Below are 20,920 nucleotides of genomic sequence, written 5' to 3' on the forward strand. Positions count from 1 at the left end.
GGGCCCTCACGGACATTAGCGTCGCACTTACTTAGTGGCCAGTCAGAGTGCTTTCATGTCATCCATACACTATCTTTGCATGTTGTAGAAGGCTTGCTACAGTATGCTGTGCTGTGATGCAGTAACCAGGCTTCCGGTTCTCACTTGTTTCCTTTCTTGATGGCAGCATTCTCCCACAATTTCTTGGGTGATGCAATCTTTTTTTTTTTCGGAAGATTTAACTGTTCTTCCCTCTTTTGGGTCTTTTCCGTGTACAGGGCCCACATGCGTAAAGGTCAGACGCTCAGACGGACAGTGGTGCAGGGAGGTGGGCAGGGCAAACAGGTCCTTCTTGAACAAACAGATGGTCCCACAAAAGCTTCCAAACCACACGAACTCCAGCAGCATCTGCACCAGTTATTTCACCACTACTATGAAGAACACCAGGAGGACCATGACGACGACGATGACGAAGAGGAAGCGAAACAGTCAAAGAATGTGTAACACACTCCCTTGCTACACAAATTATCCTATGCATTTGCCACATGCAATCCCAGCGTGCACCTCAAAGCTACCACAGTCTTCCCATTCGAGTCCTGAAAGATTTGAAATTATTTTCAGTTTCCCTCCCTCGTGATGTTACATATTCATTTGTTTCTTTGTTCTGACGTTGTTGGGTTTGTTGGTTTTACTTTTGCCTTTTTTTTTTTTGTGACCAAAGAATATCTTTTCTGATCAATTTTAGGTTTTGTGTCAACATAGTCAACATGTTTTCGTCTTTATTATGTGGTAGAGCAACAAAAAAACATCAGAAAAACAAGACATGCTATCTAGCCCACACTGAAGACTTCACCCCAAAAAAGACTCTCCTGAATGGGTGCTTGAACTTAAAAAAAAAAAAAAAGATTCACGCTACACTGCCTCTCACCACCAGACTTAGTGAGATCATCTCGGCTTGGAAAAAGCACTCTGCTAGAGTCAGATTAAACATGTGTATTTATTTAACTACTACCGCTGCTGCTGTTGTGTTTTTGTGTAGTCTTTGTGTAACGTGTCTTTCGGGCATTCTGATAGTATCTAACCTAATCTAGATTATACTGACATCTGTAGCCTAGGAATAATTAATCAATCATGTGAAGTAGGACAGGCATGACTAATCAACATTATGATCCCGGCTTTGTAGTGGTTCTGTCCATTTAGCAACACCCCGGCCCTCACCCCCCACGCGTCTAATCCATTTGTTTTATTCAAGCAGACTTTTGTTGGCACTGCATCCTAAATTATTGATCACGGCTTTTTTTGGAGTGAAGGGTGAGTGTGTGAGGAAGTTTCACTGTACTGTTGGTCTATTATGTTGTTGGTCCATGCATGATCGCTTTGGCGTCTGGTTGATTTTAGATTTTTTTTTTTTCAAGCACATTTTACGTCTAATTTTAGAGGGTTATTTTGTGTAATATTTTGTAGATTTTTAAAAAATCTTAGAAAAGGAGGTAAAAAGGTTGTTAAATGAGCCTTTTGTACCATCAGTGTCTCCATTGGATTCACATCGCACACCTAAATTCTGACAGCATAAAGTGGTCTTTTTTTTTTTTTTTTTTTGCCAGTGACAAAAGCTATTTATTGGAAAAGAATAGCGCACGTCGCTGTTGTAAAGTGATGTCGGTTCTGATGTATTTATTTATTTATTATTAACATGCTCGTTCTGTGTTGAGTGTGCGATTGTGCGAAAAAAGTTCCTTTTTTTGAGAGTGACAAAGAGAGGGTGTACGCAAAGTATAGATACAGATTTATTTGACACAACCTGTATTTGCACCCGTGAATGTCAGGATGAAACGGCTGCGTGCGTTTATTGCACCTGCTGCGTGACAGTCAAGTCGAATTTTTTGTCTAATTCTTTAGCAGGACAAATGCATAGTACTTCAAATTACCAAGAACGTTTGAGAGCTTCAATCAACCGTTATTCCCACTCCGTAGAGTATCGCTACTGTATGGAACTCAAACATGGTTTTTTTTCACTTCACTATTTACTTTTGAGAAGGGAAAAAAAAAACTTGGGGAAGATCACTGTGACAGGTATACCGTACATTAAATTTGAAAAAAGAAATAATTATAAATCAGCACCTCCTTCTTTTCTGTGATGCAGACAGTTATATACTCATATGATGCATATGTATAAACATCTATAGGGGCATGTATTGCTGTTCAAAACTCAAAAAAGATAAAAATAAAATGGCTGCAGTGTGTTTATGGCTGATAGAGAATAAAAGTCTACAACGTACGTGTCTTTTGGTGCTCATCTTTTCGATTTCCTCTTGTTTGCTGCTCCACTACGACAAACATGATTCCAATACAAGTCCGTGTCACGTGACTACATGTCACTTTCCCATATTTTAATGCCTCTCAGTGTGTCTGCTGAATATGTTTCCTTGACTAAACACCGAAGGAACAATTTAAACACACCCTCGATGTAATATATATCAAATATTGACCAAAAATACATTCAAGATCACACGGTTTAGCTGATTTATTTACTTCTTAAACATGATAAGCCAAATCCATTGCCAGGCCGGCAACAGTTCCACACCAGTTAAGGGGCTGTGCATTGAATTGACATCGTACGCTTCATCAAAAGGAAGGTTTTCTGTATTTTGCCATTTAAAAAAAAAAAGGTCGACAAATCAGTTGAGAAGATGATAAGGACACGTGTTTGTTGTCCTGCGAGTAATGCTCGAGGGAAATATCCCTCACATCTGTTGTCTGACTCCGCCTTCAAATCTGTCATGCGAGTTTAGCAAAGTTGACAATTGATGCGAAGGCGCCAACTTTATCTTCTTCGTCATCATGTCTGTGCAATTGGCAATGAGACACGCTGGGAGAAAAAAAACAGAAAAGCCTATACGTACAGTCATACAATACACAAGTACAAACATGAAAAAAAATGAGCTTACTTCCTAAACATGTTTATACAAAACCTAAGAAGTGCTTTTTTTGTTGCTGTTATCTCCACCCTTCCCCTCCATACGCAGCTATGAACTTTGTTGTGGGCTTGTTTTTGTTTTTTTTGTTTTTTTACAACAGTTCCTTGACACTGGAGGACAGTAGAAACATTTGGGACAGGACTGGTGCACAACATTAACAAACAAGTCAGTGAGTCCACAACTCAAACAGAAGATATTAGAGTTTCATATAATCTTACTCAAGAGTCCCCCACCGCCCCCCCTCCCCACATGCACTACACGATAGTCTTGGATGTTCATATATTACATATATGCTACATTCTCGTATTTCTTATATCACTGATATAAAGGCAAACAAATTCCAATGCAAAGTGTAAGCTCTGCTTTCTTTACATTTAAATTAGTATTATATGTCGAAGTCAGACAATTCAAACGGTATGACTTATAGCTCATAGCAAACATAAATATAGTTTGTAAATCGGATTTGACAAACTGGTCATTCCTCTGATAGCAAGAATAGCAATTTCAACATTTGTTTAGTGTTTTCTTCAACGATCACAATGTCTATATACATCACCAGAACTAAAGCAAGCTCAATTTGAACATTCGGATCTTCCAATTGTTTTATAAGACACGCACAGAAATACACCTAAAAATACACAATTCATTTCCAGGAGAGGTTACAGCAGTTGATTTCTAATCGATATATTTCAAATGCATACCAAAACATCTTAAAAAAAAAACAAACAAAAAAGAAGAGATGCTCATATGCTCATTTCATAATGTCCTAATACTGTGTGCAGCCACTCGCAGGTGGTTTCATAAGAATGAAGTCCATTGATTAAATGCCGTAACTGTAAAATGTATTCATACTTGTGTCCTGTGCCATGTCTTTAGAGGGTCAAAGGTTGCAGAGCAGTCGTCACGGGTTGGCTTAACTGCCCTACTCACACTGATGATGGGATGGGATGCTGTTCTTTCTTTCATCGCCATATGATATTCCATTAGCTGCAAATCATACAAAGCAAGAATTTCAAGTTGTGCATTTACAAACATACGAGTACAGGAAGTACTTCATCGCAATACCAAAGAAGAGAAATGTGGAGTGTAATTTAGGGACTATTTATGGAAAATACGACACGGCTTTTCGCCAAACAGTCAGCAAAGAAAGAAAAAGGCGGAGGAATTAAAATCCCAGCTGTCTGGACAGCAGTCACTTTTCACTTCAAACGCGAAAACCGCCACCAAAGGAAGCATCATTCAGGGTGAGTGTCGTCATGGTTGAAAACAATAAATTCTTCCAAGAAGGAGAGCTGGTAAAAGAGGCATTCGTTGAAGCATCTGACAATAATTTGACAAAGTTGCACTGTACTGGACTTAACTTGACTTGACTCCTTGTTCCGAGACTTGGAAAAATAAACTCAGATAATTACAAAAAATATATGTAGTTAATTATTATGTGTGTTGTGCAATATTGGCTCAATCGATTATGCCAGGTACCTCAGCATACAATTTACATACAAAGAATCCTAAAAAACAGTGTACAGTATGACGAGCACACCCTGAAACATTGTCATGACTCTAAATTGCCACTCGAGGGCAGCACAAACAAGGTTTTCCACGGCTGTTTTTGGGTGCTGTCAGGGTCAGTGAGTGTTTCTTACTGGGAGGGGATGCTGGGTGAGCCGGAGCGGTGGAAGTGGATGTTCTGCCACTTGCCATCACGGCGGTGCCACACGCGGGTCTCCTCGGACTGCATGGTGCGCGGCATGCCACCGCCGTCCATGTATTGGGTCAGGCGAATGTAGGCGATGCACGCCGCGTTCTCCCCGATCAGGTGAACGTGCGGGTTCAAGAGAATGGTGTGCACTGGCTTGTTCCCTTTAGACAGGGCTGCAAATCAAGCAGTGCGAGCAAATGTCAGAAATACGTGAATAAATGTTTGATGACTTTCTTATAGGCGCACCAACACGAGCACATACACTATATAAAAAAAACCTGTATCAAACTCAAATTACAGCTCGGCAACATGGCTTTAACATTTAATCTCTGATAACTCTCCCTACACCGCAACATTAAATTTATGATTTTATTCAGAAAGCAAATGACAGTGTCAGAAGACAATTCAAACCATATTACTTTTCTTTTCAACCCTTTTAGGATTCGCTTTATTTCTCCCCAAACAAAATTTTAAAAATCAAAAATGTTTCCCCCCCCTGAGCATCAACATGCATCAGCTTCAGAAATAATGTTTTCTTTTTTCTTTTTTTACAGTAGAAACACATGCTTATGCTTGGGGGGAAAATTCCTTTTGCTAAAACTTGTAGACCACTGTTTAAAAGTCTGGGATCACTTGAAAATGTCCTTTCGATTGTATTTATTTTTTTTAATAAAAGCACAGTTTTTTTTATTTCAATTGAGAAATCGCTAAATTAATTCATTAAACTGATTCTTTTTTTCGATAGTGTATGCAACCTCTCAAGCGCGCTCATGTTCTTTTCTCAAGTCCAAATGAGGCAAGGACACCGAAGAACAAATATTTGCGTCTTCTAAGCATATTCCTCAGGTCAACATTTCAAATGTGAATAAACATTTGTGCTCACACACTAATGAGACCTTTGATAAGGTTTGGTGTGAAAAACCAACGGGCTCCTTTCTTGTCGTACAAAAAAAGACATACGGTGTTTGTTTCTTAGTGGGAATTAAATTCTGTCGTCCTTTTTTTTTTTTAAGTAGCTCATAGAGGGGTTGCAAAAGTTGGCAACACTGACTCTGCTTTTGTAAACTAGCTCTCCTGTTAGTGTAAGCAGTGAACATCCGCCAGGACGCACTTGAAACTATGGAAATTACTCAACAAACCTGTCCTGCCCAATAAAACCAAATGAATGGTGAGATAGTTTCACTTGCAAGCCCGAACTCAAATGCAGCTGCCACTATTGAGAAACCAAACACCGGTTGTTCCTTACAAGCAACGGCAACTTGATGTGGGGAAAAATGAGTAACTCTGTACGGTATGATGTTGATGTTGGCTTGCAAAGCCAATGAGGTTTCTGGGACATAACCAGTTTATCTGAACTATTTTTACCTCGGCTGCAGACATTTCACCATTTATAGCAACAGTCGTAATTCTTTAGGGATTTTGATCCCAAGATCTTAGCATACCTGCGGCAGCTGTGATATGATTACAATGAATCGTGACACAGAGACAACAAAGTAACGCTATCGATTATATTATACACTATGACCATGGAGCCTACATAATAGGCTACACTTGTTGTATCTGTTCTTTTATTTTTCAAACTATGCTTCCATTATTGTACTGAACCCCTTGAGGGACAGCGGTTACGACAGTGGACAGCTTATCATGTTATCAGGTTGCAGGGTGCATGAAAGGGTTCAAATGCGTTGGCCCGTGACGCTTCACTTTTCAAATCTCAGGGAACTGCGACTTCCTTTCCCAATTGCCAAACACACATGGTAGTTTAATTCAACACTCTAAATTGCCCACAGATCGAAATGTGAATGTGGACGGTTGTTTTTCAAGACAAGTATGCAATTGACTGTTGACCAGTCCACATTTTAGCACACCTTTCTCCCAAGACAGATACTGCAGGCTACTGTTTGGTTTGAATGTTGGGTCAGCGAGTTGGCGCTCCTGAGCCAACATCTAGTTGCAACATATTTCACCGTTCTGGCTTAAATGGGCTGTTTAATTTAGATGACGTGCAAAATGCATTTTGTCCGCTTGATCAAGCTGCTTACACTGCACTTCCAAGAGGTCATCATCATTTATATTCGTGAACTGACCATTCTCAAAGTAAAAGCGGTGGAAGTCGTGTCCTTCCACCAGATTTCCCAGTGCCTCCGGTTCAAAGGAAGTCAGACCGGGATCACAAATCTTCCTGTTGCGGAAAAGACGGAAGAATGAGCAAAGAATCTGCACACTCGACAAGTCATGATCCCTGCACGGCCTGGAAAAAAATGACTTACGCATAAGCCTCAAAGTCTCCATTGTTGATTGACTCAATTAACTGCTCGGTGACTTTGATAATTTCCTGTTTGCGAGCTGAAACAGAAGATCACAAGACAACCATAACTGCACTAAACGGATGTGAAATGACTCAAGAGCGGGCAAATACGGTTCTAAGTGAATCTAATATCAAATATGCCTCAGATGATGGTCTGCTCTAGAAGTTATTAGAAATGGAAGGCACTTAGGAACATTTTTTTTTAATCCCTGGTGTTCCTCGTATATGTATCAAAGCAGAAAGCCTCCCACGACTAATAACAACAGAGGGGTCCGGAATTGACGATGACACACAATTCCTTTCACCCAACAAAATACACAAAATCAAACTATGACTATTTGACTGAGGAACATGTTGAATTACCTTTAGTGTTATTGGTGCAGGCTGGGGGATATTGAAAACATGACTTATTTCATGCAACAAAAAAAGCATTTGTTATAAGGTGAATATACTGCATATACACACTAGAGCCCGACCGATACGGATCTTTTGAAGTTGATGCTTGTTTTATGTTGTCTTGAGTGGGAAGAAATTTCATCCGTGCTGTATGTTGCAGATACAGCACATTTGACAATAAAGTTGTACTTGACTAGACTTGACTTGACTTGATGCGCAGATTTTGGTTATCCTTTTCAGTTGCATGGCACAATGCATTTCATTCATGAAGTCATTGGCATGAATCCTTATCATACATGTGTTTGTGTTACCAGTAGATGATGTGAGTCGTATTTAACACATTTATGTTCTATTCATGCTGCTCTCTGCTTTATTTTATTTAATTCTTTTTTTAAACTGTACTTTAGGTTGTGTGTGACAAAGTGACAACCAGGGCAATTCCTCACGCAACTTGTATTGTTCACCTAAGCATTGTTTGTAAGATTTGCTTTGTTTTGAATGACGAGTCCATAGAATGATCTGATCAACAAATAAATAAATATATATATATATATATCGAGATATATATATCGAGATATATATATATATATCGATATATAGATATATAGATATACTGTACATGTGTGTGTACAGAGAGAGAGAGAGAGAGAGAGAGAGAGAGAGGAGAGAGAGAGAGAGACAGAGAGAGAGAGAGAGAGAGAGAGAGAGATGTAGATATGTGTGTGTATTTTTTTAACCCATCAACACATTATATGTACTTATATGGATAAGGATATAAGTTTGTGTAATAGATGTATTTGTAATAACGATACAACCACTGTAAATGAGTATGTAAAGGTAAAAACAATCTGCAAGTATTTGATTTTGGCAGATGTTTGAGGGGCCATAATCGGCCGATTTAATCAGCCGGCCGATTATTCGGTCGGGCCCTAACATATACGTTACTTTGGTGAGCACATATGGAACAGTTAATGTTAGGGAAAGGGGGGAATAGGGTATGTCAGAGGACATAGGCATTTTTCCCCTTCAATAACAATACAAAAGAATGAAGCTTTGAAGCAAGGGAAGTCGTCAAAAAAAAAAAAGATCAACATGGAAAATGGAGACGTCAACACAGATCATCATAGGAACACGATGTGATTTTGAGGCACTTTACATTTGCGTGAGCAGTTTTCTTCCAGTAGCTGGCTGGGTGACACAAGAGGAACCAGGTGGTGCATCCTCCCTCCACACCACATCACAACAGAGGGACTTACTTTGAAATGAGGAGGTGGGAGTCTGCCTTGACTCAGACATCTGTGAGGAACGGCTCTTAGAGCTCAAGATACCGCTCACTAAGCTGCCCAGACGAAGGGCTGCAAGAGGTTGCATGGGGGAGGTGAGCGAGTGGGTGGACAGGGTGTGTTTGTGTTTGTGTGGGCAGAAAGGATTATGCGGGAAAGGAAAAAAAAAAGATTCTTGGCAAAACATATGAAAGGAGAGACAAAAAGTAGCGGCATGTATGCAAATTTGACGTCGTTGCATCTGTGATTCACATAAACCACTACTGATGAAAAGAATGCAATGCTAAGTGGAAAACAAGGTGCGTTGCACCGTCATGTTGGATGGTAAAAGGAAATAAAGGAAAGCACGCAGTGGGAAAACGCCGCGTGAACAGCGCGGCTACTGACTGGCTGCCATAACCCCGCAGCGTAGGTGTGAAGTGTGAACCAGTGACAACTTGTCCTACCTTTCACGTCCTCGTCTTCAATGGTGGTGTTGGCACTCTCAATGGACTCCTTAACAATAACATTTGCATTCATTAACAATAACAGTGGACACGTGGGGCCATTCAAGTGAACGCAATGTAATTTTGTGAGAAAAAAGTTCATAAGATGACAATAAAAGTGTCATGTCCCCCGCCCCTCCACAAATGTTGAACTGTATTTCAAATAAAAGAGGTACTGCCCCATTTTGCACTTGATAAGATATTTTGTTCGCCTAATAGCATTAATATGTGTCATGTTTTTCATAAAAATGTTCTTTTTTTCCTCTTTGTGTCTGCGGAAATTTTCAGTCACTCACGATCCATCGCAAAACTTGAATCGAAGCAACCGGACGCTTTTTGTTTTTTGAAATCGTGTTTTGTCTTGTTTTCCCAGAACAGGCAAAAATAATTCAGGCGATGCTGCTATCAGGCAAACGAATGATGTTTTTGAAAAGAACGAAAAATGGCGAAAACGTTACCTTGTTTCCATCCACAGGATTGTGGATCACAGTCGTCTGAGGCTCCTAAAAAGAGCATGTGAGAACATGAGTGACTTAATTACCACATCCATCATCATCATCATCACACCACAGACATGCCTTTTAGCTATCAAAAAACATGAACTCAACAGCGTAATAATACTTGTGGTGTGTGTGTGGTGTGCCTAACGCCATATTTTCCACCATTACTGTATTACTATAGTAGTAGTAGTCGTCATAGTATAATAGCAGTAGATTAGGAAGGTTAAAGGCAGTCTTCTGTCTATCTATTCTATCCATCTATCGAATCAAATGTCTTGGCTTTTGTAGAATCCCTCCCACTGGCCAACTCTGACCTCCTAATCACTCACCCAGATTACACTAGATTATAACATCCTTGTGTGTGCATGCGCATGGGTGCGTCCACGCGTGCGCATGTGTATTTGAACACGTAGAAAAGAACAGAGAGCAAGAGAGTGATGTGTGCCCCCCCCCCAGTGTAATCGGCGGATAGCAACTAGGAGCACGGAGTCTTTTGACGTCATGCAGAGCGGTGGTCATGTGACCCCCGTGCGCTCGAACAATCACAGCCACAGACACAGAAGCAAACCATTGGGGAAAGCACACCGAGCCAAGGAGGCGCCAATCGCAAAGCAGCATTCACAGAACATGCCTTCTCGTCATGAATCACAGGCAAACACCGATGAAGAGAGTATTGACATACATGACCCCGAATTAAGACATGCGTGTGTCGGTGCATATGAATGGAGAGGGGGGAGAGGCATTCTCTCAGAGAAAAGTGCTTTTGAGGTAGAGGCTGTCACTGACTACAGATTTCAAAACCACACCAATCAAAGCTAATTTATGGGCAGAGAGAGTAGAGTGAATTTCTTAAGTGTCCAACATGCATGTTTTTCTCATTCAAATGTTGCACAGCCGTAAACGCTCTATAGTTCATTCAGGGAATAGCCCAAGCATGACCTACACATCTTTGCCCCATCAAATGACCCCAGCGAGTGAAACGGCCGCGACATTAGGTACAAATGGAAATCCAAATGAGGTCCGATATAAGAACTGTATCAAAAGTCACTCGAACGCAATTACAGAGATGACAATCGTCATTGTGAAGACATTCCTTTCCCAACATTGCATGCTGGCTGTGTCGCATCGCAGCGAGAAGACTTTAGGATGTAAATAAATCATATGAAAACATATTATTAGGGCCAATAGTAAGATGACAAGAATCAAGTTGAAAAAAATAAAATAAAAACAAAAATTACCAATTTTTGTCATTTTTTTTTTCACAATGAAACGTTTTCAATTATGATTTGTAAATATGTTCATATACTTCAGACAATCACCCAACAGCAATGACACCTCTCACAGTTTTCGGCGTCACACCTACTGTTACATTAATACCGCAATCAGTCTTTGACTCTGTATTTGAGATACAGTTTATGTATCGGGACTCATCGAAACGTGCGTGCGCGCCTAATGAAGGGACATTTAAGCGCGTTATCAAGTGAAATGGTCACAAGAAAGTCTGAGAGCCAACACAAAAAAAAAATTGATGTGAGACAAAGGTGAACCTGTACCTCATCCACACTTGGGAATGAGAAGGGTGAGGGAGGAGTGTGGGTGACACTTGGTTGTTTATGGAATGCACACATTTGTGGATGAAGGTGTGGGTGTGGGTGTGGGTGAGTGTGTATACCAGTGCAGGGGCAGGGCCAGTGTCTTTAGGACTGGTCGCTGTGTTTGCTTTGTTGTTTACCTGCAAGGGGGCAGTTTAGAGGGAATGTGACACTCATACACACGCACACAAACACACACGTGCACTCTCCCATTTTTTGGATACAACCTGATCACCGGCCACAGTCACTGTTCTAACTTATGAGTCCCAAATCGATCACCTTCAGTGTGTTTCATAAAATCTATTTGGTGAAACATCTAAACTGAGACAAATCCTGGAATTTGAACTGGCCACTGGAACCGCCGCAGATCTCATGAGACCCCAGCAATCTCCCAAGACTTCAATTTATGCTGCAAGGCTTCAGCACAGTGATCATCGAAAGAATTAACTCTGCAAATGCATTGTTCTTTGTGGCTTAATTTATGTAAGGGGACCAATAACGGCAAGGAGTGTCTCTTTAATGGAAAGATGTCACCCTGTAAGGTTCCACTGTACTTTGAACAAATCGACTGTGAGTGAGTACATGAGAAGATACATAATCAAAAATGTTACTTGCTGATTTATGACTAATCAGCATCACCAGTTGGTTAGATCTGAAGAATGAAAAAAAAAAAAGAATCATCTTTAAATCATCTATATTTATTATTAGGTAAAAATATAGTCAACGCGTCCTTTTTGGTGAAGTCGTTTTTCCTACTGTGTGAGGATTCGTTTAATTTTTCTGGAATGGGATGGGGTCACATGGATGATGGATCAACTCCCATCTTAATGGACATTGCAGTGTGATAATCTTGTCAGCCAGAGTGCGACCAGGAGAAGAAAAGAAAAGGGTGATCCTACAAGAAATGTACCTCAGCTAAATGTGGTCTGCGTCACCACTGTGAGGTCAAGCAAATAAATAACCATCGCCCGCCGCCTGGCGTGACTTTCCCTGAATGATGATGTCGCTAAGTGCACAATGCATAATAATTGCCTTTTATGCTCCTCAGACACCAAACGTTCCATCAGAATTATGCATGAAACAGAGCTCCGCTTGGCGTATTAGCCACTCACCTTAACGCCGTCTGACTTTTTGTTCAGCAAACTCTTGGCTGCTGTGGGCCCAAAAGACAGAAAACAAGTTTCAGCACTAAAAGTGAGACGACGACAATCTAGAGTGTCAGGATTCGCTAACATGCAGCCAGCATCTCACTACATTGGGCTTGGATACAAAATCAACTGCGAAGTCTCAAATCCGAAGCACAGCATTTGCTTTTGAAGCATTTCGACAAGGTTATTTTTCTTCCAGGTATTAACTCACATGGATGCCGAGCGGAGTGGGTGTATTTAGCAAGCGATGATCTCCAAGACTCCCGCAGGAGTGGTAAGTTGGTGATTTGCACTCACATTAGCATGCTCTTATCCTCTACAGGGACATTTGTCATAGCTGAAAGAGCGTCTTAAAACTGCATGCTATATCCGGCTAAAGATTTTCCTTTAATCATGTAGAGTAGTAGCATTTTTTGCAAGCGTGCAGTACCAATCAATCATTTTGTCTCCATGCATACTGTAAGGGATTATTTGTTCGAGCTGAGAAAAAAATATAACAAATTAATGATTAGGCACATTCCTGCTTCCCAAAAAATTCTTACCTCAAATTGAAACCACAATCCAAACAAAAGGAATGAAATTTGAAAAAAAAAAAAAAAGGGAAGAAAATGATGAATAAAAAGTGGACACAAATGCTATGACACTTTACGGTTGAATTGAGAGTGAACGCATGCAAGCAAAAGACTGAGGGGGAAAAAAAAAAGGGAAATGTCATGAAAAAGAGAAATGCGTTATGGCACAGATGTACAGTACAGCTCAGGGAGAGATGACAAAGAAAAATGTATTCAATCTCGGTGTCAAGATAATCTTTGTACATAAATACTAAAACAAACAGATCAGAGGCATTCCAAATTAGGTTCAGAACTTACTGATTCAAAGGCTTTAATCACCTTTTCAGTAAGATAATACTGCATCGACAATTTAAGACCAAATGAGCAATATTTTTGTTTGTTTTATTCAGAGATGCCTCTACAGTTGTAAAGTGTCATTTACTTAAAAAAAAAAACAAACAAACAAACATCATCAACAAAGTAAATCTGCATTTGGACAATGGTGAAATTAATTTGATACGGACTATCGAAAACACATCCAGTCTATTCAAGAAAAAAAACGCAACTTGGCATTTGTAAAGACGCTTGAAGCAAAGGAAAAACTCTTTTTTAGTGTGTTATACTATTTTTAATTTCTTTTGCAGTTCAACTGTCAATATCTAAGGAACTTCATGATTAGAAGCTAAGCAAATCAAAGAATGAAAGTCTCAGAATCAATATTTTAGCGCGTGCCCAAGTTATCAAATGCATTGCACATTACTAACATCAGCGCTAGTTAGCACTAGCAAGATCATAGTTGTCCTGGCTGGTCCACGAGCATTACAAACCAGTCTTTCCCAACCTTCACTGCGCTACGGCATATATCCGACATGAGAAAATCATACCATCGAACAACACATTTTCTGTCAATCGGGAAGAGCATTGAATTGTTCTGCCTGTCACTATGTGATGCTGGTATAGATGAACAAAAATATCCTTTTTGAAAGATTAACTAAGTGAAACTGGATAATTCCCAATGGCACACCTGATCATCTCAGCGGTTGGAAATCACTCATATGGACCATTTAAGTACGGTATGTAACGACCAAGATGTTAACTATCCCACTTTCTTTCTAGGCCTTGAATAGCTCACTGAAAGAGACGTACCTGAGAAGTTTCTTGTGACCAGCAAAGTGGTCAGTATGGCCCCCTGCAGTGACAGGAAGGGACAGAAAGGACAGGCAATGATAACGGTAGGAAGGGAGAAGACAGGAAGACTGATTAGATCTTTACAGCAAGAAAGAGTAGTCTGCTACTGTGAGGGTTCCCAGAAAGTGAGTCATTACTTTTATGTTGTGTTAGAGGTGTCTTGAGGGTCAAAGACATAGAGATAGAAGTCAAAGATGGCTACAGGAGTCGCAGGAATAGAAAGACCCCGTCTCGCCAGACGTCTCACCTTGAGTTTCCTCCTGGCGTTGAATTTTTTCAGGCACTCCACAGTCTCCTGCCTATGCATCATGGAAGCTACAGTGGACCGTTGCTACGGGAAAAAGAAAATTTGAGAATTGTGAGACAGAGCAAAAAAATAAATAAGTGACAGCTATGCCTGTGGATATGGGACACATACGCAGATCCAGGGATGTTTGAGGGCTTCTGAAGCAGTGATGCGTTTACTGGGGTTGATGGTGAGCATCTTGTTGATCAGATCTTTGGCCTCGGGAGTTACGGTGTCCCACTCGGGGGATGGGAACTGTCAGACAATATCAAAGACACAAACATGGCCTACACCGGTAAAGATAATTATGTCAAATGTAATCAAGACGTATCAAAAAAACTGCTTGAATCATGAGTTGCATCATGAATAATGATGACCGATGAGCTTGTGTGTTTTGGATTAGACTTTGCAAAGCCAAAAACACTTTGGAAGAAAGTTTTTTGGACTGATGAGAGCAAGATTAACCTCTACCAAAGTGACATGAAGGCCAAATTATGGAGAAAGAAAAGATCTGCTTATGAACCAAGCACACAAGCTCATCTGGGAAGCGAGGTGGATGCAATGTCAGAGCCTGGGCTTGCATGGCTGCTTCTGGAGCGGGTTCGATAGTCTTTATTGATGATGTAAATCATGAAGGTAGCACCAGAATGAATTCTGAAGTCTAAAAAAACATTTTGTCTGGCAATTAACAGAAAAAACACCCAAACTACTGCAAGGGACTTGATCAGAGGGAAAAAGTGGAAGGTCTTCCACTGAAAAAGTCAAGTACCGGACCTTAACCCAATAGAGCATGTATTTCACCTCCTGAAGGGAACTCCACCCCCGCCCCTCCCTTCAAAAACAAACAAGAACTAAAAGAAGCTGCAGCAAAAGCCTGGAAAAGCATGTCAAATGAAGAATTCAAAAATCAGGTGAAGTCACTGGGTTCATGAATATTAAATTGAATATTAAATCACCATGACCATTTCACTATGCTGTATGTTTAGATAGTCCAGTCGTGAGTTGGTTTACATCACTGCCACGCCAGCCATATTGAACAGTGTGTGTGTGCTTGCATGCATATGATTGTACTCACATCATAGGCCCCAGCCTTGATTTGTTGATAAAGGCGGTGCTGGTCTTCATCCCAGAATGGAGGGTAGCCAACCAGCAGAATGTATAAAATCACTCCTAGGGTGGTATGAAAAGTGAGGGTTAAGACAGAAAGAGCAAATACTGCAGTGTATCTAAATCTGACTGCCCGGGGACATTAGAAAAAAATTAGGAAGCAATAGAAATCTGGAAGTTTGTGTTTGCTTATTATGTTCATAGCGGCCAATTGAAAATGAGTGAGGCTTGCTTCATTACATACAAACAGCAGTTCATTTACCGCAGGCCCACATATCCACTGGCTTCCCATATGGATCTTTCCTCAAAACTTCAGGAGACAAGTACCCTGGGGTACCAGCAAAGCCTGGAGAAGTGAAATAAAGTCATGGAAGAGATATGAAGAATGATCTATCGAGACTGTGACAAACCAACGAATGAATCAGTTTGGAAAACTGATTTGCGAATACTCACCAAACCATGCCTGCTGGTCCCCCTGCACCTCGATAGCCAGCCCAAAGTCAGCTAACTTGACAGCCGCCCCCTTCAGCTTACTGGCCAATAGAAGGTTCTCAGGCTGCAGGGGGGCGGAGTCAAACAGGTTAGAGGTGAAAGGTCACACACCCTTGCAACAAGAGGCCCCAAGACACGGATCTAAAACCAGATCAGTCCAACCAAATCCTAATCAAAAGTATTAGGGGTGAAAGAACTAAAGTGCTCTTAAATCTGTGCCTTGAGTGACTCCCTTGCTGCCACTTATGTTGTTTCGGGTTGTGGTGAGCTGAAGCCTGAAGGTGAAAGGCAAACTACACCCCGGACTAAGCACTACCCAATCAGGGGGCAATTGTGAATGTTACATTGACCGGGAATTGAGCAGATCCATGAAAGTCATCTATTTGAACCAATTACCAAATATTGAAGCAATTGCATCCTGAGTCGGGATGCATGGAATGCGCTCTACGAATACTGACCCACTCCTTGAGTCCATGAGTGGGAACAAAGTGCAATGAAAATACACAAGTGGTGTAACAGGAAGAGTGGGTGACAAAACGAGCGCCCACATGAACTGAGCACAAAAATCAATGTACAGTATGTGTCTATATAAGCATCCGCATACAGCCTTTGTCATGCCAACTCTCTTTTCTGATTGGCTGAAATAAATACCATGGTTCTACTGCCTTATAGAAAAGTCAGTTTCAAGTTTCCTTTAAGAAATTTGGTTCCTTTCCCATGAAGGGCAATGCCGGGTTCAACTCAATCAGTGTAGTCTGGTATAGAGTTTATGGGCATTTACATTGTCAAAACCTGTGTACCACACCAAAATCATTCACATTCTTAAATTTCAGTGATGTTAGAGATGGTCCAGTGCATTGACGGGTCAAAAGGGAATGGTCACTTCAGCGCGTCAACAAGAATGGAATGAACACAAAACAAAACTCTTTATATAGAACTTGGACTGTGTTGTTAGAATTAACTATTGGTTTGCGCAGATATGATGTCATACTATTTACATGCCATAAACGTACATCCATGTGAGAAGCATGAGCGGAACCCATGTTTACCACCCTAAGATGAACTGAACTTTGCCGCTTGGCAGAAACGCAGCACCAGATACAGATGCAGAAAAGGTCTTTTTCAACCTCAGGCCATTTTAGACGGCACCGTGTCATGAATTATACATTTTCTAACATTTCCAGAATCATCCTGTGAAATTGACGGGACAGACTTGGGCCTCAGTAGGACAAATGGACATGCCTACATAATATGGACTAATTAAAAAAAAAAAGCATTGAAATCTTCAAGTGCAAACTGGCGGATGATGACAGCCGTTAAGCATTATTCCGTTTCCTGTCGCGCATGTTCAGAACTCGCTAGAACATATTCACAAGTGCTTTCTGGCTGCCTCTTTCCGTCACATACAACCAACCCCGCGGGAGGTTTTAAGCATGCAGACGAGTGGCGGAATATTCATGATCAAGGAAAATCATTCAAATCACAGCATGGTTTTTACATAATTATGCAAATGGAGGTCCTGATTTGTGATTGCGCCTGTTCCTGTCACTCCGGCGCTACAATTCAGACACCAGCCTTGGCAAAGAAATGCAATAAAGCTTGTGATTCTCTTCGACTATTAAGAGCAGCTTTATCATTATTATTATTTATCTTGACAAGTATGTCTTGAGGCAAGGGTGGTGAATCAAGAAACGGATTCTAACAGCAAAACTGCTGCCAATTGATTAGTCTTCTAAACTCATCAGAAAAAAACATTTTTACTTTGCACATGGAAACTAAATTGATTTTAAAAAATATGATTAAATCATAATATTAACTATATTCAATTATTTAACTTGTAGCAAGGTAGCAAAGTTACTATGCACAGTGAAATAGAAAATGGATGGATGGGTCGATGAAATAAGAATGCGAGAGAGATACAAAATGTTTAAAAAAAAATTGTGTGCTATTTTTCTCACTGAATCGAGCATTTCCTCTGATTGAATCATGAAAATGATTCAATTAATCAAACACAGATGGTATCTTTTTGTGATGGAATCTGTTGAAACGAAGATGTGGATTGTTGTTTGCAACCGTTGTATTGACGACATACAGACAGTGGCCATTATATTAGGTTTTACGCATAATTTAATAAATAAAAAAATTGGATTTGAGTTGCCTTATTTGCCTGCAAATACCCATCAATTCAAAGCAGCGCTACGCCAGTGAACATTAACAACTAAAAACAATAAACATAATGTAAAAATGAATCTCTCTCTGATCGTCCCATATAAGACAGAGCATCACTATCTTTTAAAGTCTCCATTTGTCACGCTGCGCTCGTGCAGGATCTCATTCGAATGTGCAGGTGCACATCAGCAGTAGAGGTGGATCCGCCCCTACTGTCTCTTTGAATCTGTAGCTGTCTGTTACAGAAGGTTGGAGACAGTCACCAAGGACCACGGGGGAGGGGGACATACAAACCTTCAAATCCCTGTGGACGATCCCATTAACATGGCAGTGATGGACACTCTCCAGAATCTGTTGGATGCAGTGGCTGAGGGCAGAGGAAGAGCAGGAATAAGAATACAGCCACGTTATATAATAATACAGTATGTAACGGCAAGGACACGAAGAGGAGAGAGAGGCGAGGAAACAAGCCCATAGCAATTCATCACGTCCTCTATCATCAGACAGACATTTATGTGTGACGTTGTAGACAAACCAAAGCTACGGCACAAGAGATCCGCTCTCCCGTGTTCCGTCCTCCCACCGACTCCAGAGAAATAGCTGGAGCGGTGAGGTAGGCAGTGTATGATTAATACCGTAGGCTATATGTCGTTAATCACCTTTATAAATAGCTCTCTGAGATGCCTCCGAGGAGAGGCAGCTGCATCACACCTAAGAGACGACCATACGCGAAACACAGCGATATACACGCAGACCCGCACCGCAGTTGTTTCCTGCGGGACACGCACGACGGAGGCCTGAGACGAACGCGCGCGTTACCTGGCATCAGCCTCGCTGTAGTACTCGCGGGCCACGATGTCCTCGAAGAGCTCCCCTCCCGTCACGCTGTTGGACACGAGACAACATTTTCAGTGTGTCGCTATTCAACACAAAGACTCCTAAACCTCGGCTATCAAACACACGCTGCTCCATTTCATACGAGGTGTTGCACTTGGCCTAGTGAGAAACGTCTTATGATGTTGAGATTTTCGAGTATTTCATATTGTCATGGGATTCAAAAGATGTGCAAAAAAAATAAAAATCTCAAAAAAGAACACCATGATTTTATAGTAAAAGACTTGTTTACGTGTGACGAACAGGCGACTTACAGATCAAACACCAAATAGTGGAAGCCCTCCTCTGATATGCTGTCATGGAGGCGCACTGTAAAGATGAAGACAAAAAAAGAAGTGGAACTCAAAGATGGAAAAGCATTTTTTTTTTAAGACAGCAGTATTGTGCCTTTTTAACGTCAAGGGTTTTAAGGGTCTTCTGTCCTTTCTGACAATACATCAAAATAAAAACTAATGCCCGGAAATCGGGGGGTGATGTCATATTATTCCACGTTAAAAAAAAACCTCATTGGATGAATTACATAATTGTAAACGGTTTGTATGTGGTTATGCAGATATGTGAACTGTCTTGCGAATTCTTACCTTATTCTTCCTGGGATATTGAATCATAATAATATAGTGCTCGTGGGATGTCACAGTTATATATTTTGGCTGTTAAGAATGTGACAGGCAATCTAATTAAACTGGTTAAGAGATCATCAATATGTTGCTGCAATTGTTGCGGCAATTAAATCCTGGCTTGTCATTTGTACACTCTATGTGCCATCTTTATTTATAGCATAATACGTGCACATACATTTTAGTAGCTACCCGTGCTTAATTATCAAAGGACATCAATTGTAATATAAGATACACAAAGTATGTACAAGTTTGCCTATGGAGTAGTCACTTTTGATAGCCTGTCATAAAGTCACTGATTTAAGTATATTTTTGGTGTACGTAATGTGGTGGTGGTCTGTGGTTGTTTAAATATCGGATAAGTGGGATGTGAAAAGGGGAAAAGGAAATGGGTTCATGACGGTTTCAGAAGGAAGTATAAGTGTGAGGCTTCCGTGCCTGACGATGACTCAGCTGAGAGATTGCGCACATAAATCACATTAGGTACCACGTACGCACACAAACACACGTGATTTTTTATTTTTTTTTTGTCCCCCCTCGCACGCTTGCTGTCCAGAATATCCACGACCGGGAATCACCGCAATGTCTTTGTGCACATGTTGTCTTTCGAGAGGCAGCAATTACGGCTCACCAATGTTGGGATGCTTCAGTAAACGGCAGATCCTCGCCTCTCTCTCCAGCTTTTGATGATCTGAAAGAGAAACGCAAGCGACACAAACACAGAAAACAGAGCTATTTTTAGCACAGTGATTGGCTTTCTGAATCATCTGGCGTGGCGTCGGCTTCATTGTTGTCACCGTGTGTGTCACTGTGTTGTGGTGTGCGTGTGCATGCCAGGCTTGTGCAGCTCTTCCCTTATCAGAACCCAAGTGTTGGACAAAATAATGTGACCTGACATGTTCTTGGGAAAGGGCATTTAACAGACAGCACCGCAGTGTGGACATTATTGTCCCAACTCAAAGTGAGCTGCGTGTTGCTGTCTGCCCTCCGTCCAACAAGCTCATTAATTGATTCGTATTGTTTACCAGTTCATTGTATCAGTGTCTTTATTATTAGGTGTTGCTATCAAGGGGAGGCTCACCGTTAGGCAAAACCTGGGGTCTCGAGATTTCTAAGACCCCTTAAAATGTCTCAGATTAATGAAAACGTTTTCAATTAAAAGCAATTACTCTTGTTTTAGGATTTATTCCAAAGCTGAAAAACACATCAAAATCAGTTCATGTGACTCTCCCTTCTTATGCAATGGAC

At 40.9% G+C, this 20,920-nt stretch overlaps 1 protein-coding gene across 11 annotated transcripts in view; it reads right to left on the reverse strand.

Annotated features, from left to right (window-relative positions):
- Window positions 1-2,488: 2,488 nt before the first annotated feature.
- camk2d2 (calcium/calmodulin-dependent protein kinase (CaM kinase) II delta 2) overlaps window positions 2,489-20,920 on the reverse strand; it is a 46,760-nt gene continuing 28,328 nt past the window's right edge. For 3 of the 11 annotated variants that reach the window (XM_019876542.1, XM_019876543.1, XM_019876541.1), the window contains 19 exons: window positions 20,304-20,363; window positions 19,310-19,364; window positions 18,981-19,046; window positions 18,456-18,528; window positions 15,954-16,056; window positions 15,763-15,846; window positions 15,469-15,563; window positions 14,526-14,648; window positions 14,355-14,438; window positions 14,066-14,108; window positions 12,333-12,373; window positions 11,301-11,360; window positions 9,587-9,631; window positions 9,090-9,138; window positions 7,328-7,348; window positions 6,927-7,002; window positions 6,744-6,838; window positions 4,601-4,829; window positions 2,489-3,944 (listed from right to left, as the gene is read on the reverse strand). In XM_019876542.1, coding sequence (XP_019732101.1) covers window positions 3,941-3,944; window positions 4,601-4,829; window positions 6,744-6,838; window positions 6,927-7,002; window positions 7,328-7,348; window positions 9,090-9,138; window positions 9,587-9,631; window positions 11,301-11,360; window positions 12,333-12,373; window positions 14,066-14,108; window positions 14,355-14,438; window positions 14,526-14,648; window positions 15,469-15,563; window positions 15,763-15,846; window positions 15,954-16,056; window positions 18,456-18,528; window positions 18,981-19,046; window positions 19,310-19,364; window positions 20,304-20,363 — 1,406 coding nt within the window. In that variant the 3' untranslated portion in view covers window positions 2,489-3,940. Of the gene's footprint in view, window positions 3,945-4,600; window positions 4,830-6,743; window positions 6,839-6,926; window positions 7,003-7,327; window positions 7,349-8,616; window positions 8,716-9,089; window positions 9,139-9,586; window positions 9,632-11,300; window positions 11,361-12,332; window positions 12,374-14,065; window positions 14,109-14,354; window positions 14,439-14,525; window positions 14,649-15,468; window positions 15,564-15,762; window positions 15,847-15,953; window positions 16,057-18,455; window positions 18,529-18,980; window positions 19,047-19,309; window positions 19,365-20,303; window positions 20,364-20,920 lie in introns of all 11 variants that reach the window. The other 8 variants (XM_019876551.1, XM_019876544.1, XM_019876548.1 and 5 more) reach the window with 8 other exon arrangements.

The sequence above is a fragment of the Hippocampus comes genome, unplaced genomic scaffold (assembly GCF_001891065.2).
Source record: "Hippocampus comes isolate QL1 unplaced genomic scaffold, H_comes_QL1_v1.1 scaffold51, whole genome shotgun sequence".
Lineage (NCBI taxonomy): Eukaryota > Metazoa > Chordata > Actinopteri > Syngnathiformes > Syngnathidae > Hippocampus > Hippocampus comes.